At 44.5% G+C, this 13,552-nt stretch overlaps 1 protein-coding gene and 1 gene segment (V, D, J or C); one reads left to right on the forward strand and one right to left on the reverse strand.

Moving 5' to 3' along the window:
* Positions 1 to 13,552, forward strand: part of LOC146544172 (uncharacterized) — a 40,442-nt gene that overhangs the window by 3,423 nt on the left and 23,467 nt on the right. Inside the window, exons 2-3 of one of the 3 annotated variants that reach the window (XR_014884018.1) lie at positions 6,527 to 6,634; positions 11,501 to 11,603. The gene's annotated coding sequence lies outside the window, so the exon portion shown is untranslated. Of the gene's footprint in view, positions 1 to 6,526; positions 6,635 to 11,500; positions 11,636 to 13,552 lie in introns of all 3 variants that reach the window. The other 2 variants (XR_014884019.1, XR_014884020.1) reach the window with 2 other exon arrangements.
* Positions 42 to 1,034, reverse strand: LOC104917031 (Ig kappa chain V-III region PC 4050-like). The segment is given in 2 exon segments: positions 42 to 500; positions 595 to 1,034. Coding segments are annotated over 2 exon segments (492 nt in total).

A 13,552-nucleotide genomic window follows, 5' to 3' on the forward strand; every position in this document is an offset into this window, starting at 1 on the left:
AACAGAGGGACCTTATAGTCTGGGCCAAACGGTGCAAGAAACGCAAACATTTTAGAGCCCACATAGGATTTGCCTAGAATAAAGATGCAGAGGGAAGGAGAGGCCATTCCCACAAGTCTTCTGGCATTCTAGGCCGTGGCTCAAGAAGCAGAGCGTGTCTTTGTGCAGGTTCCCTATGGCTCTCTGCTGCTGTGCATCCCATCTGGCACAGTAGTAGGTAGCAGCGTCTTGCGCAGTGAGTCTGCCCACTGTCAGGGTGCACTGGGATTTGGCGAGGTCCTTCTCGATGCTGAATTTCCCCTCATCCGACTCCTTCTCAAGGAACAGCCTGGTCGCCATGTAGGCAATGCGCTTGGGAGCTGCCCCAGGCCTCTTGCGGTACCAGTGAATGAAGACTTTGTCAAAGTTGGAGATGGAGATGCGGCAGGTGATGAGCGCCGTTTTGCTTTCAGGCTTGGTGACGGCCGCTGGACTTTGCTGCAGGGCTTGTGCAGAGCCACCTAAGGGGAAGCAAGAGAGAAAGTGGGCAGACAAAGCTGGAACGGCAGAGGTTCCCGCTGTTCATGCAGGCAGCGTGGTGAGCAGGGCACGTACAGGAGAAACCAACTGCCAGCATGAGAGCTGTCAGCAGCCACATGGTTGCTGCTCTCCTTCGGGCTTCCCTGCGTGGACAGCCTCAGTCGCACCCTCGAGAGGTCCCAAAGCAGATCCGAGCAGTGGAAATCACTTCTTTCTGTGATTCCCAATGAGGCTGCTCTACCTGCCGATAGGATCAGGAAGCATTTGCAGCCATTTCCACAACAGCAGCCCCCAGCAGACAGCTGGGGTTAAACCGGACCGTGTCTCTTGCCAGCGTGCTGCTTCCTTTGCCTTCTCCCCCTTGCAGGCGGGTTGCCCACAGCAGCCGCACAGCCCGGTGCTGTTTGTCACATCCTGCCCCAGGTGAGCTGCCCAGACAGGCAGCAGGGCAGCAGCAGGGGAGGGCTGCAGCCCCTGCCCCAGGGGGAGCGCAGCCAAGCAGTGTGCTGGCTGCTGGGAGTTCTGCAGGGCTGTGGGCTGCCAGTAAGCACAGTCATAGGTCGCTTCCTGTGCCTTTGCAACTTCTCACTGTCAGAGTACAGATGGGTCTGCCTAGCCCAGCCTGTTTTTCTGTACGGATTTGAAGGATGGACTATTCGGTGGATTAAGAACTGGCTGGCTGCATGCAGCCAAAGAGTTTTGATCCATGGTTCTGTGTCAGGTTGGAGGCCAGTCACAAGAAGTGTCCTTCAGGGTCGTACTTGGGACCGGTGCACTGTCAGCAAGTTTGCAGATGACACCAAGCTGAGCGGTGCAGTCGATAGGCTGGAAGGAAGGGAAGCCATCCAGAGGGACCTGGACAGGCTGGAGAAGTGGGCCCATGAGAACCTACTGATGTTAAACATTGCCAAGTGCGAGGTGCTGCAGTTGGGTTGGGGCCATCCCAGGCATATATGCAAACTGGGAGAAGAACCCCATGAGAGCAGCCCTGCAGAGAAGGACTTGGGGGTCCTGGTGGGCGAGAAGCTGGACATGAGCCAGCAGTGTGCGCCTGCAGCCCGGAAGGCCAACTGTGATCTGGGCTGCATGAAAAAAGGGGTGGCCAGCAGGGAGAGGGAGGTGATTGTCCCCCTCTGCTCGGCTCTTGTGAGGCCTCATCTGCAGCACTGCATCCAGGCCTGGGGCCCCCAGCACAGGAAGGACGTGGAGCTCTTGGAGCGGGTCCAGAGGAGGGCACTGAGGTGATCAGAGGGCTGGAGCAGCTCTCCTGTGAGGAAAGGTTGTGGGGACTGGGCTTGTTTAGCTTGGATAAGAGAAGGCTGTGGGGAAGTTTCCTTGTGGCCTTCCAATATTTGAAAGGTGCCTATAAACAGGAGGGGGAATGGCTGTTTACGTGGGTGGATAGTGATAGGACAAGGGGGGATGATTTTAAACTGAGATGGGGAGGTTTAGGTTTGATATTATGTCATGGTTTTGTGATTTTTGGTTTTTGGTATTCCACATCATAACATCATGTGGGGCACTGGGAGTTTAACTGTTAGTGCTCAAGTTCTGGGTACCTGCCCGGAAGAGAAGAACTACATTCCCCAGGGAACTTTGCAGTTACAGAGAGGAGATACAACTCCTGGCAAGTTCACCTGATGTGTTCTTGTTTGCCTGCTCTTTTTTGTCTGCTCTTCTTCGTCAGCTCTCCTCCTGTCTCCCTGCTGCTCAACTGGACTGCACATCTCACCTCAGCTTTATGGTGTGGCCTACTTACCTTTCAGACATTCTCTCTGTCATTACATTTGATTTGTTAGCTTCAATTCTAATTATAGCGTATTATAGTGTGTTATCTTGCATCCGATACTATATTTAGTAAATTAGTTTTTTCTTCTCAGATCATTGCCGCTATTTTTAACTTTTTTGGTGTCCCCTGTTCCCTTTTTCCAGAGGCATGGATTTTGCGAAATCCCTCTGCCCTGCTAGTCACGGAACTAGGCCAAACCAGCCCGTAAACTGTTGATATATTAGGAGGAAGTTTTTCACCCAGAGGTGGTGAGGCACTGGAACAGGTTGCCCAAGGAGGTTGTGGATGCCCCATCCCTGGAGGCATTCAAGGCCAGGCTGGATGTGGCTCTGGGCAGCCTGGTCTGCTGGTTGGTGACCCTGCACATAGCAGGGGATTGGAACTGGATGATCATTGTGGTCCTTTTCAACTCAGGCCATCCTGATTCTAGGATTCTAGGATTCTATGATAACATGAGCTTGTTTTGTAGCATGAGGATATATCAGTGTCTGAGGTACCTATGTATTGTGCCTTGGTAGTTTTTTTAAGTCTCTTTCCATTCTTTTTTTGGATATGAAGAGAATAGCACAAACGGAAATCCTTGGTTTTCTTGTATGATTCTTTAAGGAAAATCTCAGGATGCACAAATAATTTAAAATAGTGAGAACAATTCATGTGTTGCTATCAGTTAACGCTAGCAACACTGAGGAGCCAGGAAGAAAAACAAAGTGGTTGAACCATGCCAGATCCAAGAGAAGCAAAGTTCTCCTGAGTTTGCACACCTTCAGCTTGAGCAATCAGAGAATGGGAGGGAATTTTGAATGAAATTATGAACACGACTCTTTTCACCCCAGTACCTGGTTTTATTTGACAAGAAAAGCAAGCAAGTTTTGCTTAAGTGTGGGTAAGTGCTAGCCTTGGTCACACAGGACAGGTTTTGGATCCAGTCTACTGAGTACCATCATCTCTAGTCTGAAAAGCCTGTGCTGAGACAAAAGGGTTTTAAATCAGTAATTCCAGAGCTGTTGGCTTTTAGCAGTTGTGCTGAAAAAAAAGAAAGAGCAATCCATACTGAGTAGTTAGATCCATGCCCTCCTTTTTCGCTGGAGAGGAAGACTGGAGCCTGAAGGAGTTGCTGGAGTTTTGCACACAGGTCATTTAGCTCCTAGAAACCCTGTATTACAGTGGCCTTGTTGAGAGCATGGGTAGATGCTGAAATAAGTGCTCTGCCTGACAGCCCAGCACAACATCTGTAAATCCACTGGGAATGAGACTTCATGCAGCAAAAATCCAGGATCACCGAGCTTTAGCTTCAATCAAAAGGTAGTCAGCCGTGGCTCCAAGTGACTCGGGTTTCAGGTGAATGTTTGATGTGTTGCAATCTATACAAATTGTGCCTGCTATAGGTCTTGAAAATTATGCTCAACTTCTTGTGCTTTTTCATATTATCTATATCGTATTTCCTTGGGAAACTTCAGAAACTCTGCTCTTTCCAGTGTAAAAGTACTTTCCTATGTCAAAGTACTGCCATTTGTATGCTGTATAACTAAATTAAATGCTAACATATGAACCTGAATTGAACTGAATTCTGACTCTAAGCAGAAAGGTAAAGATAATGGAATATTGCATTTCCAAAAATAGTCCATTTTTGTTTTTCCTTTGGATTCGCATTTATCTTAATTCTCCTTTCTCCCTGATTTTTAAATTCTCAAAGTAAACGAACTGAAAACAACTTTCTGCTGTCTGTAGATGTGACTAAGTAGCTCTTCCTGTATTCACTCTGCTGCACTTATTGTTGAGCTTGCGTACCAACAGTGAGTCACTGCCTCAGCTGGAGGAATGCTGGTATAAAAGCAAGACACCAAACAGGGGCTCTCCCTAGGAAAACAAAGAAAACAAATAATTTCCACAGTGTTTTGAATGCAAAACTGGCATGCCTACAGTTTTTGACCATAGTCTAGAAAAGCCACTCTTTCCTCCAGAGCTGCTGAGAACAACTGCAGCTGTGTGGTTCTCCTTGGTGTGATGCTATTACCTGGGTACAAAGAAGGATGAGTTGATTCGGGGTTAAGCATACACTGATTCTGCAAGATGGGAGTTACAGATCATAGCTGACATAAAAGTAAAGGAGCAAAGCTTTAATTCCAGCTGCTCCAATGGCAAAAGCAGCCATTGGTATCTGCAGGTAACTGCAGCAACATTGCTCCTGAATATTCATGCAGTTATGCCTCTGAGTGGTGGTGAGTTTGAGATCCTTCTCTGTCAGAACGCATGAGTGGGCACAGCCATGCTTGCACCCATCCTGCAAGCTGGGGATGTTATGAGAGAGTGTCAAGAAGCCATCTTGGAGCTTCCCAGTAAAATAAATACAGTGTAAAGCCTTGAAGTGATGTAATTTTAGAGGAATTCAAAGAGTAGGCAAAGGTTACACACTTCTCTTTCAGTAGTATAGTAAAGGAGAATTAAAAAGAAGCACATGAATAAAAAATGTGTGTGCCTGGATGAATAGAATGGCATTTTACAGAAGGACAAAGAATTGCTCTGAATAATATTTAAAGTTTAGCATTGCAGATTACTTGAATTAATAACAGCAACATTTTTAAAAGGTCAGAAATTGGTTCAGAAAGGTATCTAGTATTTAAAGCTGACTAAAGGAATCCTTTTCCTTCTGCCACCTTTGCTGTGCCACCTGGGACACACTGCCAGCTGATGCTGGGGCAGAGGGACCTGCCCTCTTGCCCTGTGGGTTAAGGTGCACCAGCCTCGGTGATGGCTTTTTTGGGGTGGCCATTAGCGAAATGATTGTGCCAGCTGCTCAGCCAAGATCAGCAAGCATCTGGGAAAATCTGTCACTGCCACAAGAAAGGGTGAGGGAGAATGTCTACACATCTTGCATAGATTGTAGCCCAGGTGGTATAGCAAAAGACTCTGCCCTGGCTAGCAGAGGAGGTCTACAGGATTTTCTGTAGATACCGAATTGGCACTTTTTTTCTTTTGCCCTGCATGAAGCCTCTTAGTGAGGTGCTTTGAGTCATCCCCCCGTTGATGCTGTTGCATACAGCTCAGCTAATTGCATGCTGTAGCTTCACTACATACCAGCTCTTCAACCACACTCTCCTGAAGCAAACTCCCAATTGAGGGCGTGAGGATGGGGCCTGAGAGCTTGTGGTATGACCTTTAGTAGTGTAGACAGTCAGCAGGCCGAAGTGGTATTTTGAAGTTCTCTGAAGCAGAGTCCTGCAGGCAATGGAGATACAACTAGAAAGGGCAGCACCTGGCCTGCTTTGAAGAATGCAAGAGTTCCAGTAAGAAGAAGCACAACCTTCTAGAGAATTGTGATTCTTCCCCCTCTCTGTCCTTGTCTTGCTGCCAAAAAGAGCAAGCAAGCAAGCAAGCACAAAAAATACCCAATCACCATCATTTGTATCAAATGGAGCATAATGTTCCCTGCCTGTGAGCTGAGTGCTTATGGTGTGGACCCCTCTCCTCTGGAGTTCAACTTCCTGGTGGTGAAGTCTCCACCTCTCTTCGCCTATTTCACTGGTCTATTGCATGTCGAGGGACTGTGTTGTGTGGAATATGTGTCTGTTGCAACAACCCTGTGCTTCATATTGTCTTTTTATCAATTTGTGAAATTATGAGGCGCAGTTACCGTAAGGGCTGAATAACCATTTTGCTGCTTTTAGTGCCTATTAAGTGTAGTTATAGAGACAATATCAACCTCTGCTTCTCTAAAACTATTGTACTCCTAAGGCCATTTTTGCCACCAACATATTTTTGTTGATACGTTTCAAAAGCAGAGCAGGCATCACCTGCATGCTTATCCTTGGGTGGCAAGTCCTCAGAGGCTGCAGGTGAGGTGTGTTTGGTTAGCTCTAGAGCAGAAGCCTGAGCGAACAGGAAGGCTTTTCCTGGACTAACAAGAAAATTACATAAAATAGTGTTTATGGTCTAATTGCAGTGCAATAGTTGCATTGTCAATGAACTGATGAGTTCACTGCTTAGTTCACTGGAATCTCCCAATCAATTCATGAGTTCTTTGGAAGATGGCAATTTTTTTTCTAGTAACTTTGAATACCCTCCCTTGATTGCTATTTCCAAACAAAACAAAGTCACGTTAAAAGGCAGAAAAAATATTATTCAGAAATTATCTGTGGGTCAGAATCAAATTTTACTAGAAAATGTGTAGATGGATGAAACCCACTGACCAGTTTGACCAGTTTTCCTCATCTTTTTCAGGTCAGATGACTCAAGTGCTTCCCTGGATGCTAACCACATGTTGTGGAGGTGACTCCACTCTTCCATGGTGAAGAGGAATAAGTTAGTTCAAGGTCACTGTGAAACCAGGTAAGACCAAAATTTTTTCTTGTAATGGAGATGTCCTGCTCTTCTTCAACTACTGAAGAACATGTAGTAGTGAGCATGCTAATAGCTGAACCTGAGAGCACAAATCTCTCCAAAACCCAAATTCTCCATCCTCACTGGCAGTGAATTTGTTCTTCAGGATTGACACCGGGATGTTCAGGTTAGGTCAATGCAGTGAACTCATCACCAAATTTGGATGTCATGTACTCTGGTCCAGTAACAGATGCATGCCATTAAAAGTGAGATAGCTTACTTTGGGGGCAGTGTGAAGAGATATTGCATTTTTTGTGGAAAGTGTGAAGCTGTTGAAACCAAAGAACAACAAATTGTGTGATTTTTGTTGTGTGTTTGTTTGTTTGTTTGTTTCCATAACCAAGAGCTCAGCTCATGATTTAGATGCCTGTGGTTTGTACACGCTACGGCCCTAAGAGTTGTTAAGTAAGTTTTCTGGAAACAGTTTGTTGTGATGGAGGATGAAAAAGAAATTAGATAAACTTTATCATTCAGAGTTGGATGGCATTTGGAAAATGCTGAATTAACCTTCACAATGTCTCCAAACGTCTTGTTTGGAAAAGGGAGCGTGGCCAGACAGAAAGACAGAGACGTTCAATCTGGTTAACATTGACAACAAATAGATGCATGTAAACAAAATCCCTTCAGTACTCATGAATGCATTTTCTCATTCAATGGTGTTTTATCAAGTAATGAATAATTTCTGCATCTGTCTTACTGAACAAAAAATTCCAGGTAGCAGTATATTTAGAGGGAGCAATATAGATTTAGCCTTGATGTAGCTTAATGCAGAGAGGTTATAAAAACAAAAACACACAAAACAAACAAACACAAAAAAAAAAAAACCACCCTGAACCCTCCTATTACCTTCCTCTGTGTATGGGAATTGTTGGATCACCACTAATTGATCACCTGAGGCAAGTACTGAGTCAGCTATGAAGGCGATTCAGCTGTGTGACCGAAGGGGTGGAGCCTGACTGCACCTCTCCTAGACCCCATTTAAGGGCTGACTGCCACTGAGGAAGGGTCTCTTGCAGGAGTTCCTTCCTCTGTGGAGTCTTTCCTGTGAACCTACATTGGATATGGATACGGGTGAGCATTCCTTCATTTGTTTCTTTTCTCTTTTTCACCACAATAATCTTTCCAGCTGTAACACTGTTTCAATAAGAGGAAAAGGAAAGAAACCCAGTTCTTTATTTTTGTTGATAGTACAGCTTTGCCATTGATTTCTGGGGTTCAGATTTCAGACTTTAAAATAATGAAATGGAAGTGGAATGAAAAATGTTTGTAGGTCAGCTGTTGTGAAGGCTGTTGCCAGCCTAACTTGTGCTCACAGGTACCACGTTGGTAATCCCACATGTGAGATACTGGTGCATGTCTTTTGCCTTCCAGGGAGAGGCTCTCCCTTAGGCATAGCTCAAGCACGCTGAGGTGCTAGCATCTCTGGACAATTCATGGATAGGTTTTTCTCTTGCTTAAGGCAATGTTGTACCATGTGCTGAGGTCCTTCCAAGAGATATCTGGACCCATTGCTGCTTGGCAGGTGTTCTGGCATTTAGACAAAGGCGGTTATCTGCTTGTTTCTGAAGCAGAACATCTCAGTAATCACAATGGACCACGGGAATCCACTGAATATAGTGCCTTCAGGAGGGATTAACAGTCTCTAATCCTTCATTTAGGACAGAAAAGTCTCAGGTGTTTGCCAAGCACATATGAGCAAGTTTCTTTTCCTTTTTTCTTCTTTTTCTTTTTTTTTTAAATAAATAAATCTTCCCTGCTTGCAGACCCAAGCAATCATAATGACTTAGCTGTAGAGCTATAAGCAGTTAACGTTGCAGATTAAATTTGTGGTAGGAAATATCATTTTGCTGAACAGTGAAAATGAAAAATGATTCTTTCCGTATTTGCTCTGTGCAATGTGCCATATGCAAAATCCTATACCAAGCCAGAGCAGTTTCTAGAAGAGGAAAGAGAGCAAGAGACATCCTCAGATAGGTGAGAATGGTCTCTTAAACTATGTCTTGCTGTAACAGTACAGTGGTCTGGGCTGGGTGTATCAGCAGAGGAAAAAAAAGAAGATATTTCCAAAATAAGGAAGTGACAGGACACTCATTCACAGCTGGATGTTGCAGGGAATGGGATTTTATTTCTTATCCAAATTGTGGTATTTTTTGCTTGGAAAAAAAAACAAACAATTTTTTTTTTTAAACTGAGACTCAACCAGAGTGTCCAAAACTGCAGCTGCTGCTCCTGTGCAGTAAAGTATTGGAGAGCCGTAGCTCCTTCATAGCCTCAAAGCTTCCCCCTACTACCCAGCGGTTGCTTTATTTGCCCCTTCTTTTAACGTGCTCTGTTCTTACTGTGCTCTCCTGGATGAGGTCAAGAATCGGCTTTATCCACACTAGAAGTACCACCCTCTGGTTTTCCTGTGTCACCACAACATTATCTAAAAGATACCTGGGCACTTTACTCATTTTCATTAGATGTTTAAAAAAAAAAAAAAAATCAGTGCTTTGAGTTTGTTTCTATCCACAAACAAGAATACAAAAATCAGGTTTGGGGGCTTTTAGAAACTAATCAGCTGTTTTATCTTTGGTTCTTGCACTACTCAATGCAGTTAACTATTGCTGGAAGAGTTTATGCAAAGCCATGCAGAATGTAACTTTGTTTAAAGATTTCAAAATGTGGAAGAGCATTTAATTTCTGTTCATAAAACATAAGCAAATTAGCTTTCATTAAAAGGCATTGAAGATGAGCAATCCAGTATTTCTCATGGATGATTCCTTCCACTAGTTAAACATTTTTCCCTATTAAAATGAGATCCTTATGTCTGGTTTGATTTGTAGGTTTCAGCTTTATATTACTGATACATCATACCTTGCTCCACTAAATTTAATTTAATTTAATTTTTTGGCACTCTGTTTGTCTCTCTGTGAAAGTTCTTAGATGTTGCCATTGGTAATCTTTTACTAAGCAAAATAGATTGACTCTGAAAATTCTTACTGCAGCTGATTTTTCTTCCATCCTCAGACTTTTTTTTAATCTTCTTTGCTGAGAGACTACATAAGTTTTGTAAATGTGTTTGAAAAAGATATTATATCCACATCTGTTCTTCCCATTGTATATGAAGGGTATCAAACAGTTCTTTTCTTTTCCCTGATGTCATCTAAGCTCTAATCACACCGAGAGTTCATGATATGCTGCTAATTCATTGTTATACTCTCTAGTTCCCTTCTAGATTGGGTTTTCCAGCTGCAGAGCCACTATCCCTAGATAGAGGGGGGCACATTTTCCCCTTGATGCATAGGTTGGTATTTGACTTTACTGAAATGCACTTTGTCAGTAAAAGACTAAGTTATGGAATACACATCTCCTGACTTTTTGTGAAGATTCAGCCCTCTTCTGTATTTATTTGTTTGACGTTAGCACAATTTAGCAGAAGAGATTTCATTTGTATTTCCAAATTAGTGATGTGTACAGAATCATTTGTCCACCATGAAACATGAAAAGACAGTGGACTTCTACGTGCTCTTTTTGGCCTGTCTACAGGCTTCAGGCTACATAACATTTGGTGGCAGTGTGACTGCTGGTGAAGAGACTTTAGCTGGGGAGCAATTGCCCAGAGCCTGTGTGTCCTTTTTAGTCCCCTTGTTCCCTCCTGAGATGTCTGTCCCCTTGTCTAATTAGCAAATGGAGGAGAGGACTGAGTGGAAAGGACTGGATGACTATCAGATACTATGCTCCAGGTGAACAACATCTTACAAGGAGGTGGTGGGAAGTTTCCGATGTGCCTGAAGGGGTTCTAAAATCTGTAATAGAGTGGCAGAAGAAAGGCCTGTTTGTGGGAGAAAAAGAGGCTTAATATGTCCAAATGTCATGCTAAGACCTGTTGGTATCTGGAGTGCGCTGTAAACAAACTTTCCTTGAGGTCACACTCCATGAGAAAAATCTATTTTTTTTTTTTTCCCCCTCTCCTGTTCTGTAATGCATTAAATGAGTTAAAAGGCTCTTTAGAACGGAAGTGCCACCTTTGCCTCTGCTTGCAGATATCCCACCTAGAATAGTATGAGCCATAGGTCACTATAATAGACAGCAGCAGCAACATCACAAATCCACGTGATTCAAACTTCAGAGGAAGCTAATGTAGCAATTCAGAGGAGGAGGATTGCAGTCATGCATTTTCTGATTGAAAAGATTATGAACTGAATTCAGTTGATTGAGTAAGGGATGTCAGTCAATAGAGCAGTGATAATATGTTTAAAGGGATTAATGACTCTGCTCATGAATGTCCTGAACCAAGGATAGTTACTTGTGCTGGAGTTAATGATCTGAACTACATTTGCTTTGTGAAGCAGTGATGAGAGGTGAGTGGCTTTTGTATGCCATAGAAATACTGAAATAAGATTGCTGTATCACTAATCTCAAAAAACGTCTTGGCAGGGGAAGTGCTTTCATTTTGCAGCTGGCCTTTTGCTTGTTGCTTTTGGACAACCAGCAAGGCAATCAGGTGTGACAGGTCTTTTATCCAAAGGCCTTCACTTTGTTAAAAAAGATAGACATCAGCCTTGATTTGACTGTGGCCTGGGTATAATCATGGCACACATGCAGAGGAAGTCTCCAAGGATGCTGCAGGGTGTGGGAGCATGCAGAACTCTCTAGACCAGCTGTAAATCCAAAGCAGAGTTGTCAGGAAACTCTGGCCCATCTTCCTGTCTGTTTCCACAGCCCTACATGTGCACAGGGCTGCTATATAAATGGCTTCATAATTGATAGGCTTGGATATGGATTTTTAAATCTTTCCCAAACTTTTCTCAGCCTGCTTCCCTCTCTCCCCAGGCTGGGATATAGGCTGTGGACACAATCCAGTCCCTGCAAGAACAGCCAAGGTGGCAGTGGCATCCTTCACAGCGTGACTTGGGACACAGCTGGAGAAGAACTGGTCAGCCTCTTTCTCTGCCTATGTTATCTCTGGTATTGCATCACATTTTTCATAAAAAGAATAGAAACTCTTAAGTTGGAAAAGCCCCATAAGATCATCAAGTCCACCCATCCATGTAGCACTACTAATTCCAGTACTAATCCATGTCCCTAATGGCTTTTAACTACCTCCAGAGATGGGCACTACACCATTTATTTCACTGGGCAGCCTGTTCAACAGTTCTGCCCAGAAGAATTTAGAGTAGATGACTGTTTCTCTTACATCTGCTTAACCCATCTGCAGTCTGGTTCCTCTCTGCAGACACAAACCGTACTTTTTTAGTATACTAATGACTACTTTTGTAGTCATTAGGGCACACAAGGTCCCAGAAGTATTCAGACTTTTTCTTTGAAATGTCAAGCTAAGCATGCAGGCTGGTTGCCAGTAGCAGGGTTTTCTCAGATGTTATCTTGGGCTGCCCTGAAGGAAACAAGCATGCAAAGGAAAAGCCTTCATCATCCTTCTGCTGACACAGGAAAAGATGAGCCATAGAGCGTCAGAGAGTTGAACAGGAAAGGGAGCTTTACTGAAAAATGTTGATGGCGAACTGTAACCAGGCACAGAGAAAGGCAGAGCTCCTGAAGTTGCTCAGTTTGCTCAGTGGTACATGGATTTGAGTTTTCTAGGCAAAGCAGTCAGCAAGAGCAAGTTGCAGTTTCATCACGTGCTGGTTTTATAAAGCAAAGGTCTCAGATTTTATTTAAATCTGTAGAGCAAACAGAAAAACATATCTCTATCCCCTCGGGCCTCACAAGAGCAGAGTAGAGGGGGACAATCACCTCCCTGTCCCTGCTGGCCACCCATCTTCTGATGGAGCCCAGGATACCATTTGCATTCTGAGCTGCAAGGGCACACTGCTGGCTCATGTTAAGCTTTTCATCCTCCAAGACCCCAGGTCCTTCTCTGCAGGGCTGCTCTCAAGGACTGCTCCTTCCAGTCTGTATGGATGCCTGGCATTCCCCCGGACCAAGTGCAAAACCTTGCACTTTGCCGTGTTGAACCTCATCATGTTCACCCTGCCCACCTTTCAAGCCTGTTGAGGTCCCTCTGAATGGCATCCCTTCCTTCCACCGTGTCAACCACACCACTCAGCTTGGTGTCGTCAGCAAACTTGCTGAGGGTGCACTCGATTCCATCATTGCTGTCACTGATAAAGATGTTAAAAAGCACTGGTCCCAAGACAGACCTCTGGGGGATGCTGCTCGTTACTGGCCCCCACCTGGACATAGAGCCATTGATGACCACCCTCTGTCTCTGTCCTTTCAACCAATTTCTTATCCATCGAGTGGTCCACCCATCAAATCCACATCCCTCCAATGTGGAGATAAGGATGTGGTGGGGGACCATGTCAAAGGATGAAAGCTCTCTGGGAGGAATGGCGATGGCAAAAGTAGAAATATGGGGAGGTGTGGCAGGTTGATTAAATCACCTTGCCGTGAACTCACGATGGTAAGCATTATGTGCTCACCATGCTGGAGGCAACCACTGGGTGGCTTGAAACATGTGCAGTACCCCATGCTAGTACCCAAAACACCGTGTTGGGTCTGGAGAAACAAGTCCTGTGGCAACACAGCATTCCAGAAAGAATTGAGTCAGATGGTGGGATGCATTTTGAAAATTCCCTTGCAAATAATTAGGCCAAAGATCTCGGCATCGAGTGGACTTACCATATTCCCTTGCATGCACCAGCTTCTGGTAAAGTCAAACAGTACTTTTGGGTTGTTGAAAACCATGTGGAAGGCAATGGAGGGCAGAACATTTCAGCAGTGGGAGAAGCATTTGGCAGAAGCCACCTGGTTGGCCAGTACTCAAGGATCTATGAGCCTAGACTGTTGCAGTGGAAATGCTGATACCACAAGGTATCTTGCTGTGAAGACTGTATGGGAACTGCTGAATCACTGCCTGAACCT

This window comes from Meleagris gallopavo, chromosome 6, assembly GCF_905368555.1.
Source record: "Meleagris gallopavo chromosome 6, MGAL_WU_HG_1.1, whole genome shotgun sequence".
NCBI classification, from domain to species: Eukaryota; Metazoa; Chordata; class Aves; order Galliformes; family Phasianidae; genus Meleagris; species Meleagris gallopavo.